This window comes from Triticum aestivum, chromosome 2A, assembly GCF_018294505.1.
Source record: "Triticum aestivum cultivar Chinese Spring chromosome 2A, IWGSC CS RefSeq v2.1, whole genome shotgun sequence".
Classification (NCBI taxonomy): domain Eukaryota; kingdom Viridiplantae; phylum Streptophyta; class Magnoliopsida; order Poales; family Poaceae; genus Triticum; species Triticum aestivum.
In genome coordinates, this window is record NC_057797.1 from 682,551,792 (window position 1) to 682,577,849 (window position 26,058).

At 49.0% G+C, this 26,058-nt stretch overlaps 3 protein-coding genes across 3 annotated transcripts; 2 read left to right on the forward strand and 1 right to left on the reverse strand.

The window, feature by feature from the left end:
* Positions 1 to 11,549: 11,549 nt before the first annotated feature.
* On the forward strand, positions 11,550 to 14,533 carry LOC123190206 (ribosome maturation protein SBDS). The gene is made up of 4 exons (XM_044602803.1): positions 11,550 to 11,935; positions 12,058 to 12,258; positions 13,108 to 13,281; positions 13,665 to 14,533. The coding sequence occupies exons 1-4, from the start codon at positions 11,672 to 11,674 to the stop codon at positions 14,115 to 14,117; spliced, it is 1,092 nt and encodes a 363-aa protein (XP_044458738.1). The 5' UTR covers positions 11,550 to 11,671; the 3' UTR covers positions 14,118 to 14,533.
* A 65-nt stretch (positions 14,534 to 14,598) lies between these two features.
* Positions 14,599 to 16,943, forward strand: LOC123190207 (translation initiation factor IF-2). The gene is made up of 3 exons (XM_044602804.1): positions 14,599 to 15,381; positions 15,589 to 16,548; positions 16,683 to 16,943. Exons 1-3 carry the CDS (start codon positions 15,288 to 15,290, stop codon positions 16,712 to 16,714), a joined length of 1,086 nt encoding a protein of 361 aa, XP_044458739.1. The 5' UTR covers positions 14,599 to 15,287; the 3' UTR covers positions 16,715 to 16,943.
* A 562-nt stretch (positions 16,944 to 17,505) lies between these two features.
* On the reverse strand, positions 17,506 to 25,848 carry LOC123191848 (ent-kaur-16-ene synthase, chloroplastic-like). The gene is made up of 13 exons (XM_044604424.1): positions 25,687 to 25,848; positions 21,270 to 21,546; positions 20,994 to 21,174; positions 20,425 to 20,642; positions 20,222 to 20,342; positions 20,053 to 20,150; positions 19,749 to 19,960; positions 19,547 to 19,659; positions 19,358 to 19,453; positions 19,069 to 19,284; positions 18,834 to 18,975; positions 18,516 to 18,761; positions 17,506 to 17,868 (listed from the first exon to the last, which is right to left on the reverse strand). Exons 1-13 carry the CDS (start codon positions 25,846 to 25,848, stop codon positions 17,506 to 17,508), a joined length of 2,445 nt encoding a protein of 814 aa, XP_044460359.1.
* Between the last annotated feature and the right edge of the window lie 210 nt (positions 25,849 to 26,058).

Here is a 26,058-nt window from a genome sequence, read left to right on the forward strand (position 1 = left end):
TGTTCAGCTCGGCCGTCCCCCCGCTGGGCGTCCACTCGGACGTGCTGGCGCTGGCCGCCTCCAGGGCCTCCGCCGTCCGGCTGGCGCCCGCAGCTCTGTGCGGCTCCGGCGCGGAGGTAGCTCCCCCTGCGTGCCGGCGAAATGCCGGCTGCACCTCGAGGCCGGCCCCTGCCACCGGCTCGCCCCCGGCCGGCTGCTCTGGCGCCGCGGCTGGTTGGCCGCTTTGGCCCGCTCCAGTCGGCGCCGTCTGCGGCGCCTCCATGAAGACCACCTGGTCCTCCCTCCTCTCCATCACCGGTGGGTCTCGGTCGACCTTCCCCGACGGGGGCACGAGGATGTCGGGGGCCACGGCGCGGAGGGGAACGACGAGCTATGGAGGCTGGTTGCGCGAGGCCTCCGCCTCCTTCTCGCGGTCGCCGCCTCCGCCCGGGCCTTGGCCGCCGCGTCGGCCTGCTCCTTCGCCGTCGGGCGGTCCTTCGCTCCGCCGCCTCCCGCTCCTCCCGCGCCTCCCGTGCGTTCTGCTCCGTAGCCTCCATGAGGTCGGCGCGGGGATCCACACGGCGGGAGCCTGAGGACCCTCCAGTCGGCCCGACTACGGAGCCGCCAGGACCTCGCTCGAGGGAAAGCGGTGCCCTGCCCGGCGAGCAAAGAAAAGTTTAGAAGAGCCTCAATCGAAGAGGACAACAAAAAATACAAGACGTTTGACGCTTACGCCGAGATCGCCTGCGGCTATTTCACAGCCTTGCGGAAGCGGGCCGCCTTCACGGCCGCCTCATCCCGCTTGGTCGCCGCTGTGGAACCCTTGGATTTCTTCGGCCGGCTGCCGAAGTAGGTCGACGCGGCCCGGCGCTTCTGCGCGCCGCCACGGGCAGCCGGCGCGGCAGACGGGCCCGCGCCTTGATGATCAAGCGCCGGCTGGCGGTGCGGAACGACTTCGACCTCATCATCATCCGCCCAGTCCTCGAGGCCGGCCCCGAGCCCCGCGCCGCCTGCCTCGTCGCCTTCCCCCGCGATGGCATCTTCCATGGAGGCCGCTCCCAGGTCCGGATCATCGACGTCGTCCACCGTGCGGTCGGGGAGGAGCTGGCGCTCTACCCCTGCGGCCCCGGCCGCTAGCGGAAGAAGAGGGTTATGCTGAGGACACACCAATTGATGAGAAGTCGGCCATCATGAGGCCGGCTACAAAAAAGGAAGAAAAGAAGAAAAACTTACAGCAGGCGGAGGGTTGGCACAAGAATACGGCCCCTTGCCGTATCGCCAATCCTCGGCGAGCTTGCAGTTGGAGATGTAGTTCACCATGTAAGACACCTCGACGTGAGGCATCTCCCTGGTGCTCAGCCGGCATGGGTCGAAGCGGCCGCTCATCTGACAAATCATGTGAGGCCGGCCTTCGAGCGGAAGTACTCGGCGCTCCACGAAGGTGGCCACCAGGTCAGCTCCGATCAGGCCCTCCGACTGGGTCATCACCCGGAGCCGGGCGACGGCTGCGTTCCCGGCCTGAGACAACGATCTGACCCGGTAGCTCCACGAGGGTTGCCTCCCAGCCGGCGGGCCGGCTACGTAAGCCGGCAGGTTGACGAAGTCGCCTTGCTGGGCGACGTTCTTCACGTAAAAATAGGACTTCTGCCAGAGCTTCACCGACTGGATCAGTGGGATGGGCAGGAACGGATTGTTCTCGCCCGTCCGCCTCATGGCGATGAAGGCTCCGCAGGGGGCGGGCACGCCCGCGACAACGGTGCCGAGCTTGCACTGGAAGAATTCTCCCCAGAGCTCGAGAGTGGGGAGAACCCAAGAAAGCCCTCGCACAGGGTGACGAAAGCCGACAGCAGCATCACCGCGTTGGGTGTGAGGTGATGCGGCTGGAGGTGGTAAAACTCAAGAAAAGCGCGAAGTAATCCGCTCGCCGGGAGGCCGAAGCCACGCAGGCAGTGCGAGCGGAAGATTACCCGCTCGCCCTCCTCCGGTGCCGGCGAAATCTCCCTCGCGAGCGCACGATGAACCCGCACGTAGTTCTCGCCCGGCAGACGCCGCGTCCGGCGGAGGAACTCAACGTGGTCCTCGTGGACGTTGGAGCCGTCCCACGAGCTCGACAACGCCATGGGAGCGACGCGGCGAGGAACAAGGCGATGCGACGGCGGAGACGCGCACGACCCCGCTACGGCGGGACCGAAGGAACCGAGAGGTCCGACGGCGGAGCGGCGCGGCAATGGGTCGCTGCGGCGGCGGAAGGAAGGAGAAGGAAGGTGAGAAAGGGTGGAGCGAGGGAGAGCGTGCGAGCCTCTGCCGCTCCCTCTCCTCTCCCTACTTATAGACCCGTGCGGCGGAGCCGAGGAGGCGTGGTGTGGGGGAACGTGGGATCAACTGCGCCCACTCCCCCACGTCCCGCGATTATTGCGCCCTGATGACGTAATGAAACCGCCGCGGGAAGGCGAGCGGTCTGTTGTGGGCCGCAGAAGATCCGCGCTTGGGCCGAGGCCTAGAAGTGGCGGGCCCGGGCCTGCGGCGGCGTCCCATCGCGCGTGTGCGTTGGCAGGCTTTCCTTGCCACGTGGCCCGCGGGGTGGCGCGCGGTCAGCTCGCAGGCCGACCCACGTTCCCGCCTACAAGATACGGAGCTTTCCGAAGACGGCGCGCATAAGCAAAGCCGGCTCCTCAGGATAGGAAGCTGACCAAGCTTCTCGTCCCTTTGTCAGCCTCGAAGCTCGATCAGCTTTGGGGACTACTGTCGGAGTAAATGACCATGGGTAGCCTAGCCGGCTCCCCCTGGCCCTTCTAAAAAAATTACGAGCCGATCCGGCCCTCAAGAATCCAAGACGTGGGGCCGCCTTTCCCTTGCCGGCTGTCTCCCAGGCCGACTATCAGAAGGCGGCCCGACTTTAGCCCTCATGAAGAAAGCCGTGGGAGGGCCGGCTCCAAGAAGCCGACCGCGAGAAGCCGACTCCCACAAAGCGGTCAAGATCGTACCCTCGAAGTCTGCATCCACATAACGGCGATGTGGCGGGGCATGGCTACAGTAAAGCCTGCCACCCCCGAATCCTGGAGCACGCCTGGCACAGTGCGCCGTACGGGATGGCCATGACCCGTCCGGCGCGGCACTGTTGCCAGCGCGGCCCACGGGCGGTGGGCCCCTTCAGGCAGAGAGACACCCGAAGGAGGCCAGGCCTCCCCCAGTCGGCCCAAGACAGGGCCGGCTTCCCACAGCCGGCTTGCTTCCTCCCTCGAAGGAGACGCCCCATTAAGGAGACAAGACGAGGTGAGGCTACAACGACCGCCCACCGGGTGGCGGCACTGTAGCCACACTTACCTCGGCGAAGCCCTCATCATCAGGTTTGAGGCAACAATAACCAGCCACCGACAAGGCCCTTGGCAGTGGGGCCTGCCTGTCGACCAAGGAGCCGGCAGCTGGCGGGACCCACCAGCCGGCGGGCCCCAGCAGCCGGCGTAGAAGCCGGCGAGCATAGACACAGACGGCTAGGGCCCACGCCCAGCCGGATTACCATTGTACCCCTAGGGGATGGGCCTATATAAACCCTCCGGGGCACCCATGCAAAGGGGGGATCTGAGCTAGTTTTAGACACCACATAGAGAGGAGAGGAGAGCTAGCCGTGCCCTTCTTCTTCTTCTCCCCAAACAGCTCAAGGAGCATCTTGTAGCCACTCGTTCATCTAGTGATCATGCGGAGACCCCGCAGAGCAGTAGTAGGGGTGTTATCTCCATGGAGAGCCCTGAAGCTGGGTAAGATTCGCCGGCGTGCATGTCTTCGCCTCATCCCGCTTCCAGGCACCGGCGACGTCTTACTGGCTCCCACAATGATAAGCCACCCGTTGGCATATGTCGCACCTACCACCCGACATCTACACCGTGTCCATGGGCATGAACACAAAGGTTCAAGGTCGACTCCCACTTCCTCAATGCATAACCTTTCATTCACTTCTCACTTTCAAAGAAGTTGTAGTGTTGAAATTTTATCTGGCAAAATACTAGAAGAGTATGACTCGTGAAAACTTTCGAGTTGACACATATTAGGGAAGGCATAGGTTCAACCCGTCAGGGTATCATGGAAACATATACCACAAGCTTCGACCGTAAATACCACCAGCTCGAAAACAGAGCATGGTTGAGAAAACAGAGGATACAATTTACCAAAAGCATTAGGTATCCGAGGAAAGGCTCACAAGGTTATTGAATAAGGAGGACACTGTCGAATAATAATCCAATAAAGGATCTGACGGTCCATAGCGGAGCTGATGTGAGCATCGGCACACAATCAGTTGAAGAAAGGATGCAAGGGCATCAGATTATAGAACACCTGAATGATTCGATTCTTAGATATCAAAGGAATTATGATTTTCAAATAGAAGGATCAGAAGCAGATGCTCTGATCAAGGGTGGATAAGTTCAATAGACCTAAGGGTACAATTGACGGCAAACAGATTGGTCGAGAACAAGCTCATGTTCAAAAATGACGTCTGAGCCAGAAAGATAATTTAAAAGGATCAACTGATGGTTACGTGCATTCGCACTCATGTTGAATCAATAGGATCAAAATGATGGTGTCTAAGAATGCCAATAAGATTACTATACTTATGGGATTAACCATAACACAAGCAAGCAAAGAATTTCAAGAGCAATAAGCTGCTGAGGATTTTCGGAAGATCGAATAGTATTTCGAAGACCTTTGTGAAATACATGAATCAACTGGATGAGTGGATACTCGATAAGTGCGAGAAATTATCCATACAGGTATTCATGAGGAATAGGAGCCGCAAGGCAGTAGACACAAAGGATTCTCGGAATATCCGGAGTATTTCAGGGTATCTTGTAATAACAACAACAATTAGAAAAGAAGTTATGGACGACAAATGTATGTAGCTTTCCATAGGGATTTATCGGTGGTATGGAAGTGCAATGGCGAAGGGCACAAGGGTCTCGGGGAAACATTAGAGAGTATCTTCAAAATATTCTGGTGCAGCCAGCGATCATCTGGACTGAAGGGGCTCTCCGGGAGAAAGTATTAACGAGAACCTAATGTTAGAGTTTTAGTAAATTCATTTAACCCGAATAGAAGAGATGTCAGAGTCCCAGAGTATAGATCGAGGAATAAAAGATCCTACTACCACCCAATGGCGACGTGGGCCTGTAAGCCACACAGCCATGTTAGTAAAAGTTTTGCAATGACTAGACTCTACTTCGGCCAAGGAGTGTCGAAGGGGGATTCCTACAGGCAGTCAGCTCTGATACCAACTTGTGACGCCCCCGATTCAATCGTACACTAATCATACACGCAAACGTGTATGATCAAGATCACGGACTCACGGGAAGATATCACAACACAACTCTACAAATAAAAAAAGTCATACAAGCATCATATTACAAGCCAGGGGCCTTGAGGGCTCGAATATAAGAGCTCGATCATAGATGAGTCAGCGGAAGCAACAATATCTGAGTACAGACATAAGTTAAACAAGTTTGCCTTAAGAAGGCTAGCACAAACTGGGATACAGATCGAAAGAGGCGCAGGCCTCCTGCCTGGGATCCTCCTAAACTACTCCTGGTCATCGTCAGCGGGCTGCACGTAGTAGTAGGCACCTCCCGAGTAGTAGTAGTCGTCATCAACGGTGGCGTCTGGCTCCTGGGCTCCAACGTCTAGTCGCAACAAACGGGTATATAAAGGGGAAAAAGAGGGAGCAAAGCAACCGTGAGTACTCATCCAAAGTACTCGCAAGCAAGGAGCTACACTACATATGTATGCATTGGTATCAAATGGAATAAGGGTATCATATGTGGACTGAACTGCAGAAAGCCGGAATAAGAGGGGGATAGCTAGTCCTATCGAAGACTACGCTTCTGGTAACCTCCATCTTGCAGCAGGATAAGAGAGTAGATGGTAAGTTCACCAAGTAGCATCGTGTAGCATAATCCTAACCGATGATCCTCCCCTCGTCGCCCTGTGAGAAAGCGATCACCGATTGTATCTGGCACTTGGAAGGGTGTGTTTTATTAAGTATCCGGTTCTAGTTGTCATAAGGTCAAGGTACAACTCCAAGTCGTCCTGTTACCGAAGATCACGGCTATTCGAATAGATTAACTTCCCTCCAGGGGTGCACCACATTTCCCAACATGCTCGATCCCCTTTGTCCGGACACACTTTTCTGGGTCATGCCCGGCCTCGGAAGATCAACACGTCGCAGCCCTACCTAGGCACAACAGAGAGGTCAGCACGCCGGTCTAAATCCTATGGCGCAGGGGTCTGGGTCCATCGCCCATTGCACACCTGCACGTTGCGTACGCGGCCGGTGAGCAGACCTAGCAACCTCCATTACAAAGGAAGTTGCGTTACGCGGTCCAACCCGGCACGCGCTGCTCAGTCGCTGACATCACGAAGGCTTCGGCTGATACCGCGACGTCGAGTGCCCATAACTGTCTCCGCGTAGATGGTTAGTGCGTATAACCCAGTGGCCAGACTCAGATCAAATACCAAGATCTCTTTAAGTGTGTTAAGTATCCGCGAACACCGACCAGGGCCAGACCCACCTCTCTCCTAGATGGTCTCAACCTGCCCTGTCGCTCCGCCACAAAGTAGCAGTCGGGGGCCGTCGGGAACCCAGGCCCACCTCTACCGGGATGGAGCCACCTGCCCCTTCAGCCCCCATCTCCGAACAGTAACATAAGTATGTAAAAGTATATAGTATTTGTAACCGTGATCACCTCCCGAAGTGATCACAGCCCAGTAGTATAGCATGGCAGATGGACAAGTGTGTAAGGCCACTGATGATAAACCAGCATCCTATACTAAGCATTTAGGATTGCAGGTAAGGTATCAACAACTGTAGCAACAATGACAGGCTATGCAGCAGAATAGGATTAACGGAAAGCAGTAACATGCTACACTACTCTAATGCAAGAAGTAGAGAGAAGAATAGGCGATATCTCGTGATCAAAGGGGGGGCTTGCCTGGTTGCTCTGGCAAGAGAGAGGGGTCATCAACACTGTAGTCGACAACAGGGGTACCGACAGCGGTCTCGGGGTCTACCGGAAAGAAGTAACGGAGGGGGACACAATAAATAACAGTGCAATCAAAGCATCACAAGGCATAACATGAACAATACGCGGTGCTAGGGTGACCTAACGCGGTATGAGGTGATACCGGTGAAGGGGGGAACATTCGGGAAAATATCCCCGGTGTTTCGCGTTTTCGGACGGTCGAACCAGAGGGGGAAAGTTGCGTGTTTGCTATGCTAGGGACGCGTGGTGAACGAACGGACTACGTATTTGGATTCGTCTGATCGTTCTGAGCAACTTTCATGTACAAAGTTTTTTCATCCGAGCTACGGTTTATTTTATATATTTTTAAAAGAATTAAATCATTTTTAGGATTTATTTAATTATTTTAATTCAACATTATTCAGAATAGTGTTTGCTGATGTCATCATGACGTCAGCAGCTAACTGGGTCAAAGTGACATGTGGGCCCCACTGTCATACTCTGTTTTAATTAACTAACAGTTAATTAAGTTAATTAGTGATTAGATTAATCTAATTATGATTAATTAAGTAAATTATTTCTTTAATTAATTAATTAATTTAATTATTATTTATTTGTTTATTTTGTTTTTTAATTAATTTTTTATTATTAAATGTTGTGGGGTTTGAGGCCCCACACGTCATAGGGCCATCGGGCCTTAACGGGCATTAGGTCACGGGCGCCGGGCGGATCGGGCGACGAGCGCCAAGCGCCGGATGTGGCAGCAACGAGGCCACGGCGGGGTGAAGCCGTGGCGATGCGGGCGCTTCAGCGGGAGGCGTGACCGGTTGGGCCAGCGCGCACGCAGCGGGATGCAGGCGGGCCGACGCGAGTCCAAGCGAAGAAGATGCGGGGAGGGGAACAGGGCCCCGCCCTAGCCGTGGCCGGCAGCAGCAGGCAAGTGCGGCGCGCGGCAAGTCAGCAACGGCGCAAGCAACAGCCGGGGTAGTGGGCACGGTGGCGCGCACGCGCGGCATGCAGGAGGTGCGGCCAGGGAGAGCCGCGTGACCAAGGGGCTCACGGGCGTGACGATGGCGTCACGAGCTCACCGGAGCTCGCGGGGCACTGGACGGTGGTTACGGCAGAGGCGCGGGCAAGAGGAGCTTGGCGCGGACGTGGCCTGGTTGGTGTTCAGCGCGAGTGTGGCCGGAGTGAGCATGGCGACCGCAGCGACGGGGAAGGGGAAAGGGGAGGACGATCGGGTCCTCACCGGCGTTGGTGAGCAGGGGGGCGTCGAGGACGCATGGATGCCATTCGGGGAGGAGGACGGGGACGACATGGCGACGGGGAGACGAGCGGTTGCGGCGAGGGGCGGCTCTGACGTGGCGACGGGCGACGACGGCGGCGATGCGGCGTCAGGGATCGGCTCGGGTGCCGATCCAGATCGGGATGAGGGGGAATCCAGCGGAGGGGGTCGATGCGGCGACGTCGGAGGAGCTACGAGGCGGAGGCGACCGTCCTCGGGCGCGGTGCGGCGCTCGCCGGGGTGGCGTTGCAGTCAAGCGACAACGATGGGGTTCGAACCCCCTAATCCAGTTCGTGGGAGGGGGGGGGAGGGGGCAGAGGAGGCACGAGGGAGAGGGGATCGTGGAGAAGTGGGGTGGGGGTGGGGTTATAGGCCAGGGGAGGGAGTGGGCCGGCCTAGCAGGCCACTGCCTGGGCCGAGGCCCAGTTGGCCTAGGGGTTTTCTTTTTATTTGTTTTGTTTTCCCTTTTGTCTTTTTTGTTTGCTTTTATTCCTTTAATACTTTATAATTTATCAAAAATAAAACCCACACCTAAAATAGAGTTACCATTTCAACTACTGTCTCAAAAAGTTTTACCCCTGAACAAAATAGTTTAATATTTTATAAAATTCAAAAGACGTTTATTTATTTGTTTTAACTATTGTTTTATCCATTTTAGATTACTTAAACATTTTATGAAAGTGTGGTTTCTCGGCCATAATTACACATGCATTATTTGGCACCGCCTGAACATTTTAGTTTTAAAGTTTGAAAACTTTTGTTGTTTGCCTTTAATTTAATTTTAAATTTGAATCGGTTTTGAACTAACAGGAGATTAACTCTAGTGACAGAGGTGACGTGGCATCATTAGCAAGAAATTACTGTTGTCTAATTATCCGAGCGTCACAGTCCAAATCTTGAACCGTTTTCACCATTGGATTCCTCGTGTCGATATCTTCAAAACTAGATCTCATGTTGATTGGTTTTGACGAACTTTTTTTTTCACGAAAAAAACCGGGTGAAAAAACCGAACTAGGAGTACGTTTTTTTTCCTTTCCGAAAGAGGCAGTCCGTGCCTCTCGCGAAATCACGCCCGTGCCTCTCGTGAAACCAAAACCATGACTCTCGTCGAAGGAAAAAACAGAAAACACATTTTTTTCCGTTTCCGAGAGGCACGGCCGTGACTCTCGCGAAAGCACAACCATGCCTCTCGTAGAACCAAAACCGTGACTCTCGCGAAAGAAAAAAAAACAGAAAACGCGTATCTTTTTCCCTTTTTGAGAGGCACGGCCGTGACTCTCGCGAAAGCACAACCGTGCCTCTCGCGGAAGCAAAACCATGACTCTCGCGAAAGAAAAAAAAATGCGTTTTGTTTTTCCTTTTCCGAGAGGCACGGCTGTGACTCTTGCGAAAGCACAACCGTGCCTCTCGCGAAAGCAAAACCGTGACTCTCGCGAAAGAAAAAAAACAAAAAACACATTTTTTTTCGTTTCCGAAAGGCATGGCCTGGACTTTCGTGGGAAAAAACTGTGACTTTCGCGAAAGGAAAAAAAGAAAACGCATTTTTTTCGCACAATTTTTTTTAATTTTTTTTATCGAAAAGCTAAGGTAGACCGGGGAAAAACCAAAACGTCAAAAAACCCAAAAAAAAACTATTTAAAAAGCTGAAAACGCGTGCGGAAAAATATAAAAAACAAAATCTGAAAGGAGCGTCCAGAGCGCGAGACGTGGCGAATGGCTAAGAGCGCGCCAAGTGGTGTTGATCGTTGCGAGGTTTCCGAAAGAGCGCTCGTTAACTAGTTGCTTTTCAATGACAGTGCGATACAAAAATCCTTGAGGCGTAATAGGAATCACTACGAGCAATATATAGCTCTCGCAAGACCTCCTAATCAACGCTTGCTACGCCAGGTAACCTAATCGATGCTCATGCGAGCGGATGCGTGGTCCAGCCCAACAAACCGGATCTTACGCGAGCGGTTGAGTGGTTGGTCGACGTTGTCGACCACTGACTACTTTATCCGATGACAATGACCGGTGATCGTTGACTTTTACACAACTATTTTGCAAAACAAGAGATCAAGGATTTAATAGAAATATTCCCACATTTTTTTAAAAAGTTCATGATTTTGAAAAAGTTCACTAATTCAAAAAAATTCATGCATTAATCAAATGTTCATGGGATTTGAAAAAATTGACAAAATTGACAAAAAGTGTTAAAATTTGTTTATAAATTATAAAAATGTGCACAAGTTCAAAAAATGCACGCGAAACTGAAAAAAAACATGAAAAAAGGAAAAAAGAAGAAAAACAAAACCATTAGAAACCGGACAAAAACTGAAGAGAAATAAAATCCAAAGGACTAGCCCAAAAATCCCCCCGAGGAAACCTTCTAGAAGGTGCCCAAAACAGGTGATGAGAGTGGCGTGATTGGGTGGCTCATAGTTGACCTACCGATGGGTCGTGCGTGGTCGCCAGTTACCCAAAATGCCCGTGAGTGGTCTCATAAGGCCTTATACAATGCTAGGTGCTTAGAGAGGTGTTTAGAAAAATAAACCAAGTTTTTCTGGAGCACCAATGCCTATTTTTACAAGAGCGACACTTAATTAAGCGTCTACTCTTTACAAACTAGATGATATCCCACACGTTTGTTGCGGGAATGTTTGGCAGTATATTCAATTTGAATTGGTTGTGTGGAACATGAATAATTAGAGTAATAATATGATAACTAAAGTCTAAAATAAATATGTTTTATGCTGTTTGATTAATATATAATGTAAACATCATAATAGAATGTAAATTTTCATGCATGTTTGCATGTTAAGGTGGTTTTTTATTATGCAGGATTGCATGTTGGGGTCGACATTTCTTAATACATGTTAAATGATAAGGTGGCATACTTGCATGTTAAGAGAAATAGGCTAGCAAAGGCAAACTATTTAGATATAGAAAGATAAGCACCGTTGCATAAAAAAACATTGATTTGTTTCTCTAAACACCTTCCCTAAGCACCTTGCATTGTAGGAGGCCTAAGCGCCAAATAGGAAATGCCAGCTCTTGCGCTGCTCCAGGCTGAAAGGCCAGCTTTGTTGCCTCACTACCACCGGGCCGCATCCATGCCTAATGGGCTGCCAGGCCGACGCCAGCCGCCCAACGGCTTTCTGTCTCTCGGTTCTTCGGGTTGGTTCGCGAACAGGCCGTGACCAGCTTTCTTGTGCCGCCCGTTTCCTCCTGCTTTCCGTCCCCTCTTTCTCCCCCTTCCTCCACCCAACGCCCTCGCCGCCTCCAGCTTCTTCCAACCCCCCCCCCCCCCCCCCCCCCCCCCCCCCCCACTTTCCGTCTAGGGTTTTGCTTCCTCCCCGAGAAAAATCGAGGCCTCAGCCCCCCGGAGCGCGCCGCGCCTCGCCTCGCCGACCGGTCGCTGGAGATGTCCCGCACGCTGGTGCAGCCGGTGGGGCAGAAGCGGCTGACCAACGTGGCCGTGGTGCGGCTGCGCAAGGGCGGCCAGCGGTTCGAGATCGCCTGCTTCCCCAACAAGGTGGTCAACTGGCGCGACCGCGTCGAGAAGGACCTCGACGAGGTGCTCCAGTCCCACAACGTCTACTCCAACGTCTCCAAGGGCGTCCTCGCCAAGTCCAAGGACCTCATCAGGATCTTCGCCACCGACGACCTCGTCGAAATCTGCCTCGAGGTCCTCCTCCCTCCTTCCCCGACTCCCGCCGTGGATTGGACTGGATTGGATGGGTCCTGCTAATTTCGTGCTGATTTCCGGCTCGACTGCTAATCGTTGCTGCTGCTGTTGTGCTCTGTCAGATTTTGGAGAAAGGGGAGCTCCAGGTTTCTGGCAAGGAGAGGGAGGCGCAGCTGTCTTCCCAGTTCAGGGACATCGCCACCATCGTCATGGAGAAGACTATCAGTACTGAGACCCGGCGCCCCTACACCATGAACATGATCGAGAGCATCATGCACGAGATACACTTTGCCGTCGATCCAAATCTTACCTCCAAGGAGCAGGTAGCTGCCTGCTCTCTGCTCTCGATATGTACTACCCTTAGTGTGTGTGTGCGTGTGTGTGTGTCTATATATATAATGGAGGATCACGATTTGTTTAGCATCCGTCATTTTCATTCATCACCTGCAGTGCATTTTCTTCAAGGAAATGTTGCTTTAGGCCAAATTATTGTACACATTACAAACAGCCCACCTTCTGATTCCTGTATTACAGGAGTATTAGGAAGTTGCCATGCTAGCTTAGAATATTTTGCTTGAAGTGATGATATCTTACTGTACGCAATCTAATTATCTGCATTGGTCCCAATTGGAAGAAATTGAGTATTGATGTCATGTACAAGTCCTTGCCAAGACAGCAACTTCAGTCGCAAGTATGTGCATATGAATAATCTTTCCGGAGATATTCATTCATATTACATACTCCCTCCGTCCGGAAAAACTTGTAATATGAATAATCTTTCTGGAGATATTCACTCATATTCCACACTGTAGATGCTATTCTGTTTGTTATGCACCTGGCATTGTCTATCAGTTTTGTCGGATCTGTCTTTGTTTTTCTTTTCAACCGATGGCCATTGTTTGGGCTACCCTAGTTAACCTCTTTTTGGATGGAGTCACTCAATGCCAGTACCTTGCACTGCCATAATGTGATAAAAATACTCAAGGAATTAGGAATTCTTTGTGACAGTACTGATGGTACCTGTGTTTATGCTTTTACCTTGGTTATTATTACCTGCGCTTGGGACAATGTGACGGAGGTCGTAATATACTAATATTGTTATAGTACATCTGTGTAGACTTGTTATCTACTCCCGTTTCCTTTTTTAATTTGTATCTTCATCCATATTTCAGGCACTGAAAGTTATTAAGAAGCTAATTGAGAACCCTAAATACCGTATAAAGCGTGCACCATTGACAGTGCGATTCATTGCACCTAAGTCCAATCTTTCTGGCCTTATGGAGAAGCTTGATGGGTGGAATGCAATTGTTCTTTCAAAGGATGAATCTGCCGATCAGTCTTCCATTGTAAGTCTTTTAGATTATCTTTTCCAAGCTGTTAATGTGTTGCCTGATTATGATTTCTATCATGTGAGTTCCCCCATTGAACTTGTGTTTCGTAAGTTATAATAGGATGCTGTACTCATTCTGGTCCCCCCAAAAATGCTATACAGCTGGTGAATGGTTTATGCTATCATTTAGTGGGAGTTCTATTACTGAGAAGCTTGCCCGTTTTCTCCTTTTGTACCTTTCAGTCACAATGATCTCAACATTCAAGTCTACTTAGGCTGCTTTGTGTTCCTCTCCTTTGTGACACTGATGCAATTATTGTCCAAATTCATGATATCTTCATGTCATGTTTCACCCTATTAGTTGGTGTACTATACTTAATTCCGAATAACATATTGCAGGTATGTGAGATTGAACCATCTGTTCTGCACTCGTGTGAAGAGAAACTGAAGGACGTGCAAGGGAGGGTGGAAGTACTCTCGGTGTCGGCACACAAAGAAAGTGGCTCTTCTACAGATCAATATGACAATGTCGAGGACAATGTGGAGAAGGCACAGCCCGTGCCTGCGAAGGAGTCTGGTGCTGTTGCTCAGCTAAGTGAGACCATGCAGAAACAGAGCCTTTCGAGTGAAGTGGAAAGCCAGGGCCAGGCACCAGGCAAGCCGCAGAAAAGATGCAAAGAATGTGACATATTCATGGAGGACAAGCTGTACAGAGACCACTGCAAGTCCGGGTGGCACAAGCACAACTACACACGCCACAAGAATGGGCTTCCTCCGCTCAGCCAGGAGGAGTGCTTAATGGAAATGGAGATGGCAGATTCCCAGAGGGGTCTGAAGGACTACGATTTCTGAGGTGGGTTTTGTCTAGAACTCCCTGTCACCATGCCTTTGAGGCCGAGAAATGGCATGCACAGGCCATGAATTTTGCAGCCTTGTTGTTTCCGTGGACATGGTCATCATTTGGTAAATGCTGGTATGAAGTGGGGAACGAGTTTTGCGAGACGCTAGCAAGTTTATAAAATGTAATCGGGTTACATCGTGTGAATGTGAACTGTGAAGGTAGTAGAACCTGGCTCATGTGTATTTGGCTGAGTAAACCTGTGGCAGCTCTGATGTTTGCGGCATGAACTGTAACGTGATGCTATATGGTACGGTCTTGAGTACGCGCCTGTTATGGAGGTGAACCAACTTAATGCAACATATGTATATCGATTTTGCAACTTGATGTTGCTTGGGTACTGATATATGAATTCCGGGGTTGTTGTTTATTATTGGCTGTTGGCCTGCTGTAGGTGAAAAGAAAAGGCAGATACAGCAGGTATCAGCCAGTTGTTTGGTGCGTTGATAAGGCATGTAAAAGGCGTGCAAAATGATCACATATCGCACTAGGAAAGATGATCACATCCACTGATCAGAAGCAAAGTAGAGAGTAGGACGTGAAAGAGAGCAGCGATGTATAGTTTCTTGTAACACCTGAAGTCATGAGTAGATACCTCTGCTCTGTCCATGTTCGCTGACGATGAGAAACACTGCGCGCTTTCCTTTCCTTTCCTTGAGCAAGCGGAGAAAGGGCAGACAGCCTTGTGTCTTGTGTGGTGGCATCAGCTCAGTTGGCCTGGTCGTTTGCCCCGGTGGCAAGCTAAGCACAGATACCAAAACTGAGCGGCAAGAAAGGCAGAAGAAGCACACTAGTAGGATGCAAGTGACGGGGACGCTTCCTGGAGAAAGCGAAAAGAGTTGGCTCAACAGCAGGCAGGATCATCGTCGCCACGCCACCACACCTCACTTACATCTACTACATGGATCATCGATCTGCCCTTTTTCCTCTTTCTGCCGCCGGCTTTTCCACTGCTTTCTTCTCCTCTTACCGATGGCCGCTTCCACCTCCGATCCACGCTTCCTCTTCTTCAGCTATAATATAACAAGCGCCTGCTCCTCCTCGAGTGGTGCAGTAGACAGTAGTAGTGGCTACCGGTGTCAGTAGAGGGCAGAGCAAGCAACCGACCGTGGTGAGTGGTGACCATGGCGCGCAACTGCAGAATCAGCAGCTTGCCGCCGCCGCCGTCGATGCTCTTCTTCTTCCTGCTCCTCATGCTCTGTACCACCTCGCACTGCGGTAAGCTCACTGCTCCCAGCCCATCCAGTGAACCAAGATACTGTAACGGCGTCTTTTAAAAAAAATCCTTATTCGTTTCTTCTCTTCTGCGTTTGAGTGGTGTCACTGGAGTGAACACAGTGTCGGATCTCAGTGACCAGCTCTCGCTAACCTGTCTGTTAACCTGCATTGTGCTCACTAATTGGAGTCTTTGTGTTGGTGGAGCAGAGGCGAGAGCTCTGAGGCAGAGCAAGAGGAACTCGCTGATGAGCGTGCTCTTCAAGCTCAACTTCGCCAGGGCGGTGGAGCCGACGCAGCCGCCGCCCCCTCCCTCGTCGCTCGATGCCAGCGCTGGCAGCGACGCCGCGAGCGCGAGTCTCGCCGCCGTCGATGCCCCGTTCTGCGTCAACCCTCCTGACGCTCCCCCCTCGTCGTCGTCCACGCCCCCCTTCACCTCCACGGCGCCCTCCTCCACCACCCCGTCCGTGCCGGACCAGCTGCCGCCCATCACCCCCGTCCCGCCCTCCTTCGAGCCCAGCCCGCCGGCCGACGGCGGTGGCGCCACCCCGGGCTCCAGTCCGGGGCTGGGCACGCCGGCGTCCACGCCCACGCCCATCAACCCGCCGCAGTTCGCCCCGAGCCCGCCTGGGACGGCGCCGCCCAGCCCGATCGTCGTTGTGCCGAGCCCGCCCGACGAATTCGGCCCAGGCTCGGGCGGCGGAGGACAGGGAGGAGGCGTAGGAGGAGGGGGCGGTGGTGGAGGAGAGGGAGGAGGTGGTGGTGGTGGAGGAGGAGAAGGAGGAGGAGGAGGAGGCGGAGGCGTAGGAGGAGGAGGAGGAGGCGGTCTAGGAGAAGGAGGAGGTGGCGGAGGGGGAGGAGGCGGCGGGTTCATGCCGCCGATCATCTACCCGCCGCCGCTGGCCCCTCCGATGGCGCCGGGGTCCGGGCAGGCGCTGTGGTGCGTGGCGAAGCCGACAGTGCCGGACCCGATCCTCCAGGAGGCCATGGACTACGCGTGCGGCTCCGGCGCCGAGTGCCGGTCCATCCAGCCGTCCGGCGCCTGCTCCCAGCCGGACACCGTGCTGGCCCACGCCTCCTACGCCTTCAACAGCTACTGGCAGATGACCCGGGCCAACGGCGGCACCTGCGACTTCGGCGGCACCGCCACCATCGTCACCAGCGACCCAAGTAAGTCCTCAAACCTCGACTGACCGAAAGCTCCATCCACCCATCCATGCTATGCCATGCCACTGCCATGCATAAATCCTCATGATCGATCTTGATTTCTTACCATGGGTTTCTGTCCGTCATGATCTCTGCAGGCTACGACAGTTGCGCGTTCAACCTTGTATGAGGCTGCAGATCGATGAGCCAATTTTCTGTTCCATTTGTTTCGAGGCCACGCAGCACCGCAGGCTTAGTAAGGAGTAGCTGAGATTAGTGTGATTTTGATTCTGGCAAGACTGCTGATACCGTGTAAAGGCGATTCCTTGACATGTGCATTATACTAGTAGCTTCTTGGGCAGGAAGATGCTTAATCGTGCGTGCCCCTCTTGTAACTTTAAACCTTCTTGACCAAATTAGTTTAGTTTAAGCCAATGATGTATGCCTAACTTGGTGTTCACGCTAACCCAGTTAGTAGCACTAGGAAAGTTGGATTCTGTCCGATCACGCACGAGCTCGACTCTTTGTTCCACACTTGATCCAACTAAGCATCTCCAGACAAACATAGTACTCCCTCCGTAAAGAAATATAAGACCGTTTAGATCACCGAAGTAGTCATCTAAACGCTCTTATATTTCTTTACAAGATAGTACTACGTGATAACTAAGATTGAGAAGGATATATATAGACACAAGAACCCAGTGAAACAGCTCCATATTGACAGGACAAAATGCAGGAAATGCACTTTAGCTAGCTACCGGAGCACTGACAAATTACAAACAGCCAAGAACACGATGCAGCAGAGTTGACAGGGTAAGGTTTTACACACGCGCCTTACAGCAGATACGAAGCTTAATTCACATCAACGCCGTCAAAAATCAAATAAGTAGCACTAGTAGTATTTGTTCCTGCTTACGCCACATACACGGAGTGTATGTCTACTGCCGGCTGTATCCGTCCCATCAGCTCTTTTTTCTGTTTTCAAGAGAGCACCTGATTGGAAACCCTTAATTTTTCTGATTGCATGGCCGGCGATGGGTTCCTGATCTGGGGTTTCAGTGGCTCGCTGATAACTGCATTCACCGCACTCACCATTTCGCTCGGCGAGCTAAATCCATCGGTCTGGGAGTAGAACAAGTGAACTGTCTTGCACATCTTCCAGAACAGCTCCTTGCACGGCCTAGGAACAGCAGTGTCTTCCCTAAGAACCAGCTTTAGCAAGTCTTTTCTACATGACGCTATGGACTTCCGTTTCGTTTCTTTAGCCGTTTCAATTGACATAGAACCACCACTGTGGTGAACAAGTAGTGAGACATAATCCAGGTTTCCCTCCATGCTCTCCCTCTGTTACAAATAGATCAAAAAACTGTCAGAGCAACCAAATTACAGCTTTTTTTTCGAAAAGGGTTAAGACCCTGGCCTCTGCATCATCATGAACCAAATTACAGCTTACAGGTCTAAACTACATGGCAATAGTGATGAGTAATTACTACTCCCTCTGTACCAAAATACCCGTCGTTGGGAGAAACCAGTATAGGTTCCCCCAGCGACAAGTATTGTGGTACAGAGGGAGTACTCTCTATATTATCATCATTATATAACTACAGGATACACAACTATTAGTTCAATTCTAGCTTCTGGGAGCAAGCATCAGCACGTCTTCTACCATGGTTTTAAACTCTTAAAAATATCATACAAGCATTTAGGTGTGTGTTTTACAAGAATAAATTATTGACATGATCATGAAGGACTGTAAATCTTGATTTTTGTTAGAATTTGTAGTCCTCGAGGACTGCGATGGTGTCTCTATCTCACCACATATCTGTTTACTGTTTGTTCGGGCAACCATCACGATACTTGTTTATATTAAGATGAAAGGAATTTGCCTGTTGTGGTATGTGAAGCATATAACTGAAGCACATATGTTTATGACATACTGCGAATGTGATGTGCGTCGACAGGAAGTTTAGCATAAAAGGGGGCCCAAATACCTCAAGGCCTTGGATATCATTGAGAAGACGACCACAAGTGCTCATTAGCCTAAATAACTCTTTGTATTCTTGATCATTGACTACGCAGTCCGAGATCTTTTCCCCGATAAAATACAATGATGTGAGCACAGTGGGCCCCAGTGTGAATGAAACAACTGCATTTGACATGTATTGCTCAATTGTTGGCACATATTGCCTCATCCGCCATTCTGCCTCAGACATCATAGACCTCAACAGCTGAAGCCACTGCAGATAGATTCAACATGTCAACACTGAACACAAAAAATTTGAGAATCAGGCGAACACAATGAAACTCACTAATTCTATCAGGTGCTTTTGCACATCACGGCTTTGTACTGCAGAAGCCACTGCTGCAAGTTGATTCACTGTCGTATAGATAGCACAAAACAATATTTTCACTTGCTCAGAGTAGAACTCATCTTTGGAGTGCTCATCCCACCTAAGACAAACATTAGCAAATCAGGGATCATAACTTGTTAGCAATGCGCGAGACACCAACTCTACTTACAAAATGAAGGACCAAGGTGGTTACTTCTCAACTAATGCTATGAGGTTTTCATGTTCTTCTTGTGATCCTCCAACATCGAAGAAATCATCAACAACAGTTGTGAGCACTCCATTTTTTGACCATGACATGCGAGCATCAGACAGTTCAGGAGGGAATATGGTAGCAGCAGCAGCGAGATAACAATATGACAGCTTCTGACGTGCAAACTGTAGCTGGTCCAGCCGGTTTTCTTTCGCCCAACTGTTGCCACAAAATTTGTAAGTTTTCTAAGAAAGGAAGTTAATAAGGCAAGAGATCATAAATGTTAGATTACCTTTCAAGATGCAGGAGTTCATACTGGTAAATAGATTGAGAAAAATCGAAATCTTGAATAGCCAAAGCCAGAAAATCTTGGTTGACGCAACATGGCCTGTTTCAGCAAAATGTCTAGCATTAGTGTAACATCTTTATTTATATAATATATGATTCACGGACTATTATTTTTGGGAATTGATACTCTTACAACTGTTCTGTCTTTAGCATATGAGAACCATAAATATTAAAGTGTTCAATGTTCCTCTTATGGTCTAGACGTTCCATTGTGGCATAAAAGGGAAATTTAAGAGCATACTCCACCTGAAATTACAAAAAACAAAAAGGTAACTTAACAGCCAAGAAAAGCTAGGACCAATTCACTTTCTGAGATTTAAATTCCATTTAAGCACCTCTTGAAAGAGTGGCGTTGTTTGCACCCAGTCGGAGAACAACTTTTCTGTCAATAAACTGGCTGACCAGTCGCCTATGTTATCTAAGATACATTCATTTTCTGACACACTGACCTCCGAAGCCTTGTATAATTCCAATATTGATTTTGTATCATTTAAATATCCCTGAAGTGAGTTATGGAAAGTGGTTTCATCAACATGATACAGATCATCTGCGTTATTTTGAAATTAGGTAGTTAATTAGATATACAAAAAAGACAAGTATAAAATTAGTACGACGGGAAATTACTGCCCAAGGAAGTACCTGAGGAAACATCATATCCATTCATCCGCAAAAGACGAAATGCCATTGCACATGCTGCTACATCTAACATGATTTCCTCGTCTCTCTGTAACCAGAAACTGCGATGTGGATGCAATGAAGTTCACAAGCTATGAATGATAAATATTAAAACTTTATTCATGATCCTTACCTGTATGCCACGTCCAGGATGCTCTTTATCTCAGTAGAAAAATAATGAGATATCCCGATTTTTTCAAGAGAATCTACCATTGAAAGCTGATGATATATATTTGTTGGATAAACTGTTGGTACTGCAAAAGTCTATTTCGTTAGGTAACTAGCCACAATATAAGCCCTTACAAATTCCTGACAAAGAAAGGCACATAGACACACCTGAACTACCAAATTTGCTGACAAGTAATTTTACATACTGCAGGGCTTTGTCATCAAAATTGTGGATTAATGCAGCAGCAGTTGTCGAAGGGGAGTTGAACAACGATCCATTCTTCCTTTGGAACTTCATAACTTGATTCCAGTCCAACAAGTTTCCTTGCCCTTCAGCAACATAAGCCATATATGCTTTCCTCCCATCAGATTTATCCCCAATAAGTCTGCATTAAGTTCATGTATAATATAAGGATTTTGAAAATATTACTCACAGTAATACATGTCATGCTCAACTTCTGACTGCCAATTTCAGCAAGGAAAAGACATATGAATGACATGTGTCCCCCTTTCGCTTCAAGTAATGGTTCTTAGAAATCTTTCAAAACATAAAAGTACTTCCAATTTTTTTTTAACTTCTACAAGCAGAAAGATAAGTAAATAAAGCAATCTGTATTTTCCATCATGTATGATGTAACTACTCCCAGCAACCTAACTTTTAGAAATCAGCTATCCCTGAAGTGTAAACAGGATCAGAAAGGAAGCACACCACAATTTTCATGCTAGATTTGTCAAACCTTTTCAGTTCCACCTCCCGGAGGTGAAGAATCCTACCAACATCAGTTTGTCCAACGGGAAATTCCAATCCCATCTCAATCCCAAGGCTAAGCATACCCGAAAATGTGATATTGAAGCCTATAGGAGCAACACTCTGTTCATCTGTAGCAGTGGATAAATTTCTTCCAATGAAACGTAGTCCTGTCAGTACCATTTTCATCGCATCAAGGCCATTGGTCTGGTAAAAATAAAAAACACAAGACAAACAAAAATGTTAGTTCATCTTTGCTTCATACCTCTCTTGATATGCTCCCTGCCAACATTCCACCTCTTAAGTGCCAGCACACAAGCCAATGTGGATGAGAGGACATCCTTGTTGATGGAGGAGTCCATTTGGATGAGACCCCAAGATCCATTGCTTTGCTGGGTTTGTAGGATCCACTCGACACACTGTGGGAAGCATGGAACTTGAGGAGAGCCCGGCAAGGGCACCATAGCCACCCACGCGGTGTCGTAGGAAGATGGCAACAACTCAGGTTCCAGGAGCTGCTTCCTTATTCTAGCCTTCCGCTCCTGATTTAGTTGAAACAAGAATCATGTGACAAGACCCTCAAACATCTTCCTGAAACAAGGATCGGTAGTGATGGACATACTACATACCATGTTTTGCAGGCTTGTATTTTCTCCGGCAGATCCCCTCTCCGCATTTTCTGTTTCTACATAGGAGATGTGTACTTCACATATCAATTGGCACATCTCAAAATTGTTTTCTTTTATAAAAAAGAATGCTTGAGGAAATTGGGACATCACTAGTGTTTTTTTTGACCAGGGACATTACCCTTGTAAATACCACAGACGGTGCTACTCTCACTCTCAGACATAAAAATATGGCGTCAAACCAGCGCTAAGAAAATGTTTGAAGTGTATTTTCATACATGTGGAGCTAACTGAGGTTAATTAGTTGGATGTTAAGTTGTATGATTAGACTTGCCTCTCTCCTCATGGAGAACGGGATGAAGGAAATCTAGAGCTACTCTTCCCCTAAAATATGCTCAAGCTATCCTAATGCCACCACTTCTGCTATTTCCGTGAAGCATATGCTTCTGGCCGCGGCCGCTGTCGCGGGTCTGAACCCATGGTGCCACGCCGCCGCCTCCGGACGTCGCATTGAGGGGGGGGGGGGGTTGGCGGTGGCGGCTGCGATGAGGGTTTCGGAGGCGACGACAACGCTACCGAGGTCTACGGAGGAGAGTGAACGAAGAGCATGTGGACTGGCTCGAAACTTAGCGTGAAAACACACGCTGATCTTTCTTTAATAAATAGTACATTGCAAGAGCTAACCTTGCAAGAGCTAAACTTTCAACTAGTGTGTATTTTTTTAAAAGAACCCATATTCTTTGACTCTTTTGCCGGTCTAGGCAAGGTTAGCTATTTTTCACTACGCAATGATCAAGCTTTAAGAAATTCTTGAGTACATGTCTTTCAGTGCTATTTTATCCCATGTTTCATCCGTGCTTCCATGATGCAGTGATTTTGATAATATTTCTTAAAATTGTTATTAGTTGTATCCATTGTGGTCAAATAAAGTTGGAAGCTTAATTTTCAACCATGTCTGTTGTAGCTTTACCGTGATCACAGAGGATATGTGATATTGTCATCTACGTGGTGATGTACCCACTAATATATCTTTTAGTGTTGTCCAAATCCAGACTTCTGTTTGGAGGTAATCTGTTTGTGCACTGATATGACTTACATTTGAATACACGCAAACACTCAACTATGTTTTTTTAACACGGGGAGGGGACCAGAAGGCCCCCGAAGCTGCTTAGAAAGTAAGATTATAAACATGTCCCTCCTAATTGCAAACAAGACCCTAAATTTTTTATTTTAAAAAAGCAATCCGGTCCTGCTGCAGCCAGACCTTGCCAGAGCTGCGTCTGCCACCATCTCCGGCATGATCCTTGCCATCTCTGGGAAAAGGAAGAAGGGTCTCTCCATGGAAGTTGTAGAAGTGCTCGTCGGAACCATCTCCTTGTCTGATCTTCTGTTCCGGCAGCGGAGGTCGAAGTAGTGGGAAACAATCGAGCGATGAACTCCACGCAGCATCCATCCCTTGGAGTTTCTTGGCCAGAAAAGTAGAAAGCACCAAACTGCCACCCTCTTCCCCACCACCATGAAGGCGGAGAGAGAGCCCTTAGGGAGCGCTCTTCACTCGGTCAAGAAATTAACCAAGCTTATTTGGGAAGCCCTTGACGACTCTCAAGAGGAGGGGTGGTGGAAGAGAAGGGAGGAGAGGAGGGGTGAATCCTTCTGGCCCTCACCACCCAAAAGTTTCAAACTCTCAACTAGAGTTGCTCATCTTTCGTTATGCTGGTAGAGTGTGGATGCACAAAAACATTTGGATATGTATGGATGTGAGAAATCTTAGTGTTAATTTGACTTGTTTTCTTAACAAATTATAACATAGGCAAGAATAAGTATCAGAATGTCATGGTGCCCATGTGAAGTCCAACAGTAGATTAAAAGCTTTACCATGTGACGTCATTTCTTCTTGTTGTACATAGTATAACCATTAGTCTGTGTGCTCTATAGTGGTTGAGTAAATGAGCCAGGATGAAGTTCAAAAAGTTGTCTTACCCCGTGTAAAGGTTAAGGTTTCCTGTTAATGTCTAAGTTTCTACGATATTCTGTAGCCAGCAGATGTTAACACTGAGAAAAAAATAAGCTTCATGGGAGAAGAAGAGGGGGGGGAGTGGAGTGAGTGAGTGTGTGTGTGAGAGAGGGGGCTATATATAGAGATATAGGATGAGAGAAGGGTAGGGAGAGAGATGGAGGGTGCAGGTAGACAGAGTGGGTGAGCGGGAGACAATATGCATTGTATTTATAGGTGCGATAAAAAAAACAAATTAAAGGCCCATGACAAAGCACGAGCATTCTGCAGGTACTTGTGGTATTTGAACCGTTGGAAATACATGGAGCTAGTTTCAAAAATAAAATAAAATACGTGGAGCTTATTTGCAAATTAGACCTCGTTGTCGGTTTTATATCTGACATATCTCGTAGTAGGGTTCCTAAGCTAGCCGTCTTGGAGCGATGGTAACACGGATATAGGATTTTACCCAGGTTCAGATTCTCTTGAAGAGATAATACCCTACATCCTGCTTTTAATTATATTGATATGAGTGTACCACGAGATTGTTCTAATGAATCTTAGTTTATCTATCGACTAGCCTGGCCTCGGTTTATATAATATACCGGAGACTTAGGATTTAGATGAGTCCTCGTCTTGTGCACCAAGTCTTATGAAATTTCCCTTGTATGCGGCATGGGCTGTCTGAAGTGGCCCATGAAAGAACCGTTATGGGGGTCCTCGGTCCGATCCACCTGGTCGGGAGACGACGTGGTGAGTACCCCCTAGTCCAGGACACCGTCACTCGTCATTTACCAAAATCAACTGGTGATCTACCCCTCACTCTCTTGTCAATAAATATATGCATTTAACCTCCGGGTTTGTTTAGGTGTCAACCGGCTGAGATTTCCTTAAGTCTCAATAAATTCAGAAATATACCTCGCAAAAGGAAAAATCAAGTCAGAAATGCGCAACTTAAGATTAGTTGCATTTTTCTAGAAAAGTGCAAGTTCCACCTTGTGGTGAAACAAAATTATATTACTCACTTTCGCATCTTGCCATGACCTATTCTTCTGCAACGACGCCGTCAAAGCTGAGCTACAAGAAATATTGAAGGGTATGCCACTTGCACTTCAGTGGTCCACCCTCCCGGTTGTCGTGGAACCGAAATTAGTTGGTGCTCTATCAGCGTTACGTGAGGATTCACTTGCCAGATCTGCCTATGGTAATTTGATGAAGGAAATTAAAGCTTTGATGGAAGAGCGGGAGTTTATTCCGGAGAACATAGCTCGATTGCAGAATATGGTTTCTCACTATCTTGCTAATTATGCCCGGACGGAACATAGTACCGAGTGCATCGTCCTCCATCTTTTATTAGTGATCTTGTTTTAGCGGACTGTAAATCTATTACTATGGAATAAAACTCCCCTTTTACCCGGAAAAAAAGATTGTAACAAGTGTTCCATTCCATGGAGTACTCTGGTCATACTTGTAGCATTTGAGTCGTTGCATAGAAATATATGGAGCTAGTTTCAATAAATAAATAAATACATGGAGCTTATTTGCAAAGTAGACCTCGTCATTTACCAAAATCAACCCATGATCTACACCTCCCTCTCTTGTAAATAAATATATGCATTTAACCTTCGGGTTTGTCTAGGTGTCAACCGGCTGAGATTTTCTTAAGTCTCAATAAATTCAGAAATGTGCCCCGCAAAAGAAAAAATCAATTTAGAAATGCGCAACCACCGTTTAGTTGCATTTTTTTCTTCAGAAAAGTGCAAGTTCCACCTTCTGGTGAAACAAACCTAGACTTCCTCTAATCCATATTAAACCAGCGTCAATTAATATGAACCGAAGGGAATATCATTTTCTGAACCAATTGAGGTTTCTCGACCAAGGCCTAGCAAAACCATTGGTCTTTTGTCCACACAAGACCCCTTCCCCAATCACACACGTGGAACTCTTCTTCCTATGATCAATGGTAAGTTCTCGTGCAACAAGGACACTTGCACTCACACATCAGTCATCACCATATATGCATCTAAAAAGAATCAAGCAAGCAGCCAGGGCTCAATCCTTACCGAAAGAGGAAGAAGCTGCCCGAGCCCGGGGAGGAGGACGATGACAACCGGAGAAGAGTCGGAGGCGGCGCGCTTCGCTGGAGCTGAAACCATCAAGCCCTGGGACGTGCTCGGCGGCGCGCGCGAGCCTGCGGCGGCGAGGAGGGTTACGTCGTCGGTCATGGTGGTGCGAGGAAGACGACCTCGACGACACGACCGCAGAAGCGGCAGGGAGGAAGAGAGCGGGACTCCCCGCCTTGAGCCGGCGACCATGCGCCGGGAGCACGGAAGAGGCCCTAGCTACCGTCGTGTTCGACATGGAAAAACTATCACCCGGACCAGCATAGATCTTTTGTGTATTGATGTTTCTATCCCTTCGTGCTACTATAGGCA

Bases quoted from the DNA above. Each gene is read 5' to 3' on its own strand.
- LOC123190206 (XM_044602803.1), top strand. From the start codon at position 11,672: ATGTCCCGCACGCTGGTGCAGCCGGTGGGGCAGAAGCGGCTGACCAAC. The intron at 11,936-12,057 runs GTCCTCCTCCCT...GTGCTCTGTCAG, and splicing joins TCGTCGAAATCTGCCTCGAG to ATTTTGGAGAAAGGGGAGCT. The intron at 12,259-13,107 runs GTAGCTGCCTGC...TCCATATTTCAG, and splicing joins ATCTTACCTCCAAGGAGCAG to GCACTGAAAGTTATTAAGAA.
- LOC123190207 (XM_044602804.1), top strand. From the start codon at position 15,288: ATGGCGCGCAACTGCAGAATCAGCAGCTTGCCGCCGCCGCCGTCGATG. The intron at 15,382-15,588 runs GTAAGCTCACTG...TTGGTGGAGCAG, and splicing joins CTGTACCACCTCGCACTGCG to AGGCGAGAGCTCTGAGGCAG. The intron at 16,549-16,682 runs GTAAGTCCTCAA...TGATCTCTGCAG, and splicing joins CATCGTCACCAGCGACCCAA to GCTACGACAGTTGCGCGTTC.
- LOC123191848 (XM_044604424.1), bottom strand. From the start codon at position 25,848: ATGACCGACGACGTAACCCTCCTCGCCGCCGCAGGCTCGCGCGCGCCG. The intron at 19,454-19,546 runs GTAAGAGTATCA...TTGCTGAAACAG, and splicing joins ATGCTAAAGACAGAACAGTT to GCCATGTTGCGTCAACCAAG. The intron at 18,976-19,068 runs GTAACCACCTTG...TGTTTGTCTTAG, and splicing joins CTCATAGCATTAGTTGAGAA to GTGGGATGAGCACTCCAAAG.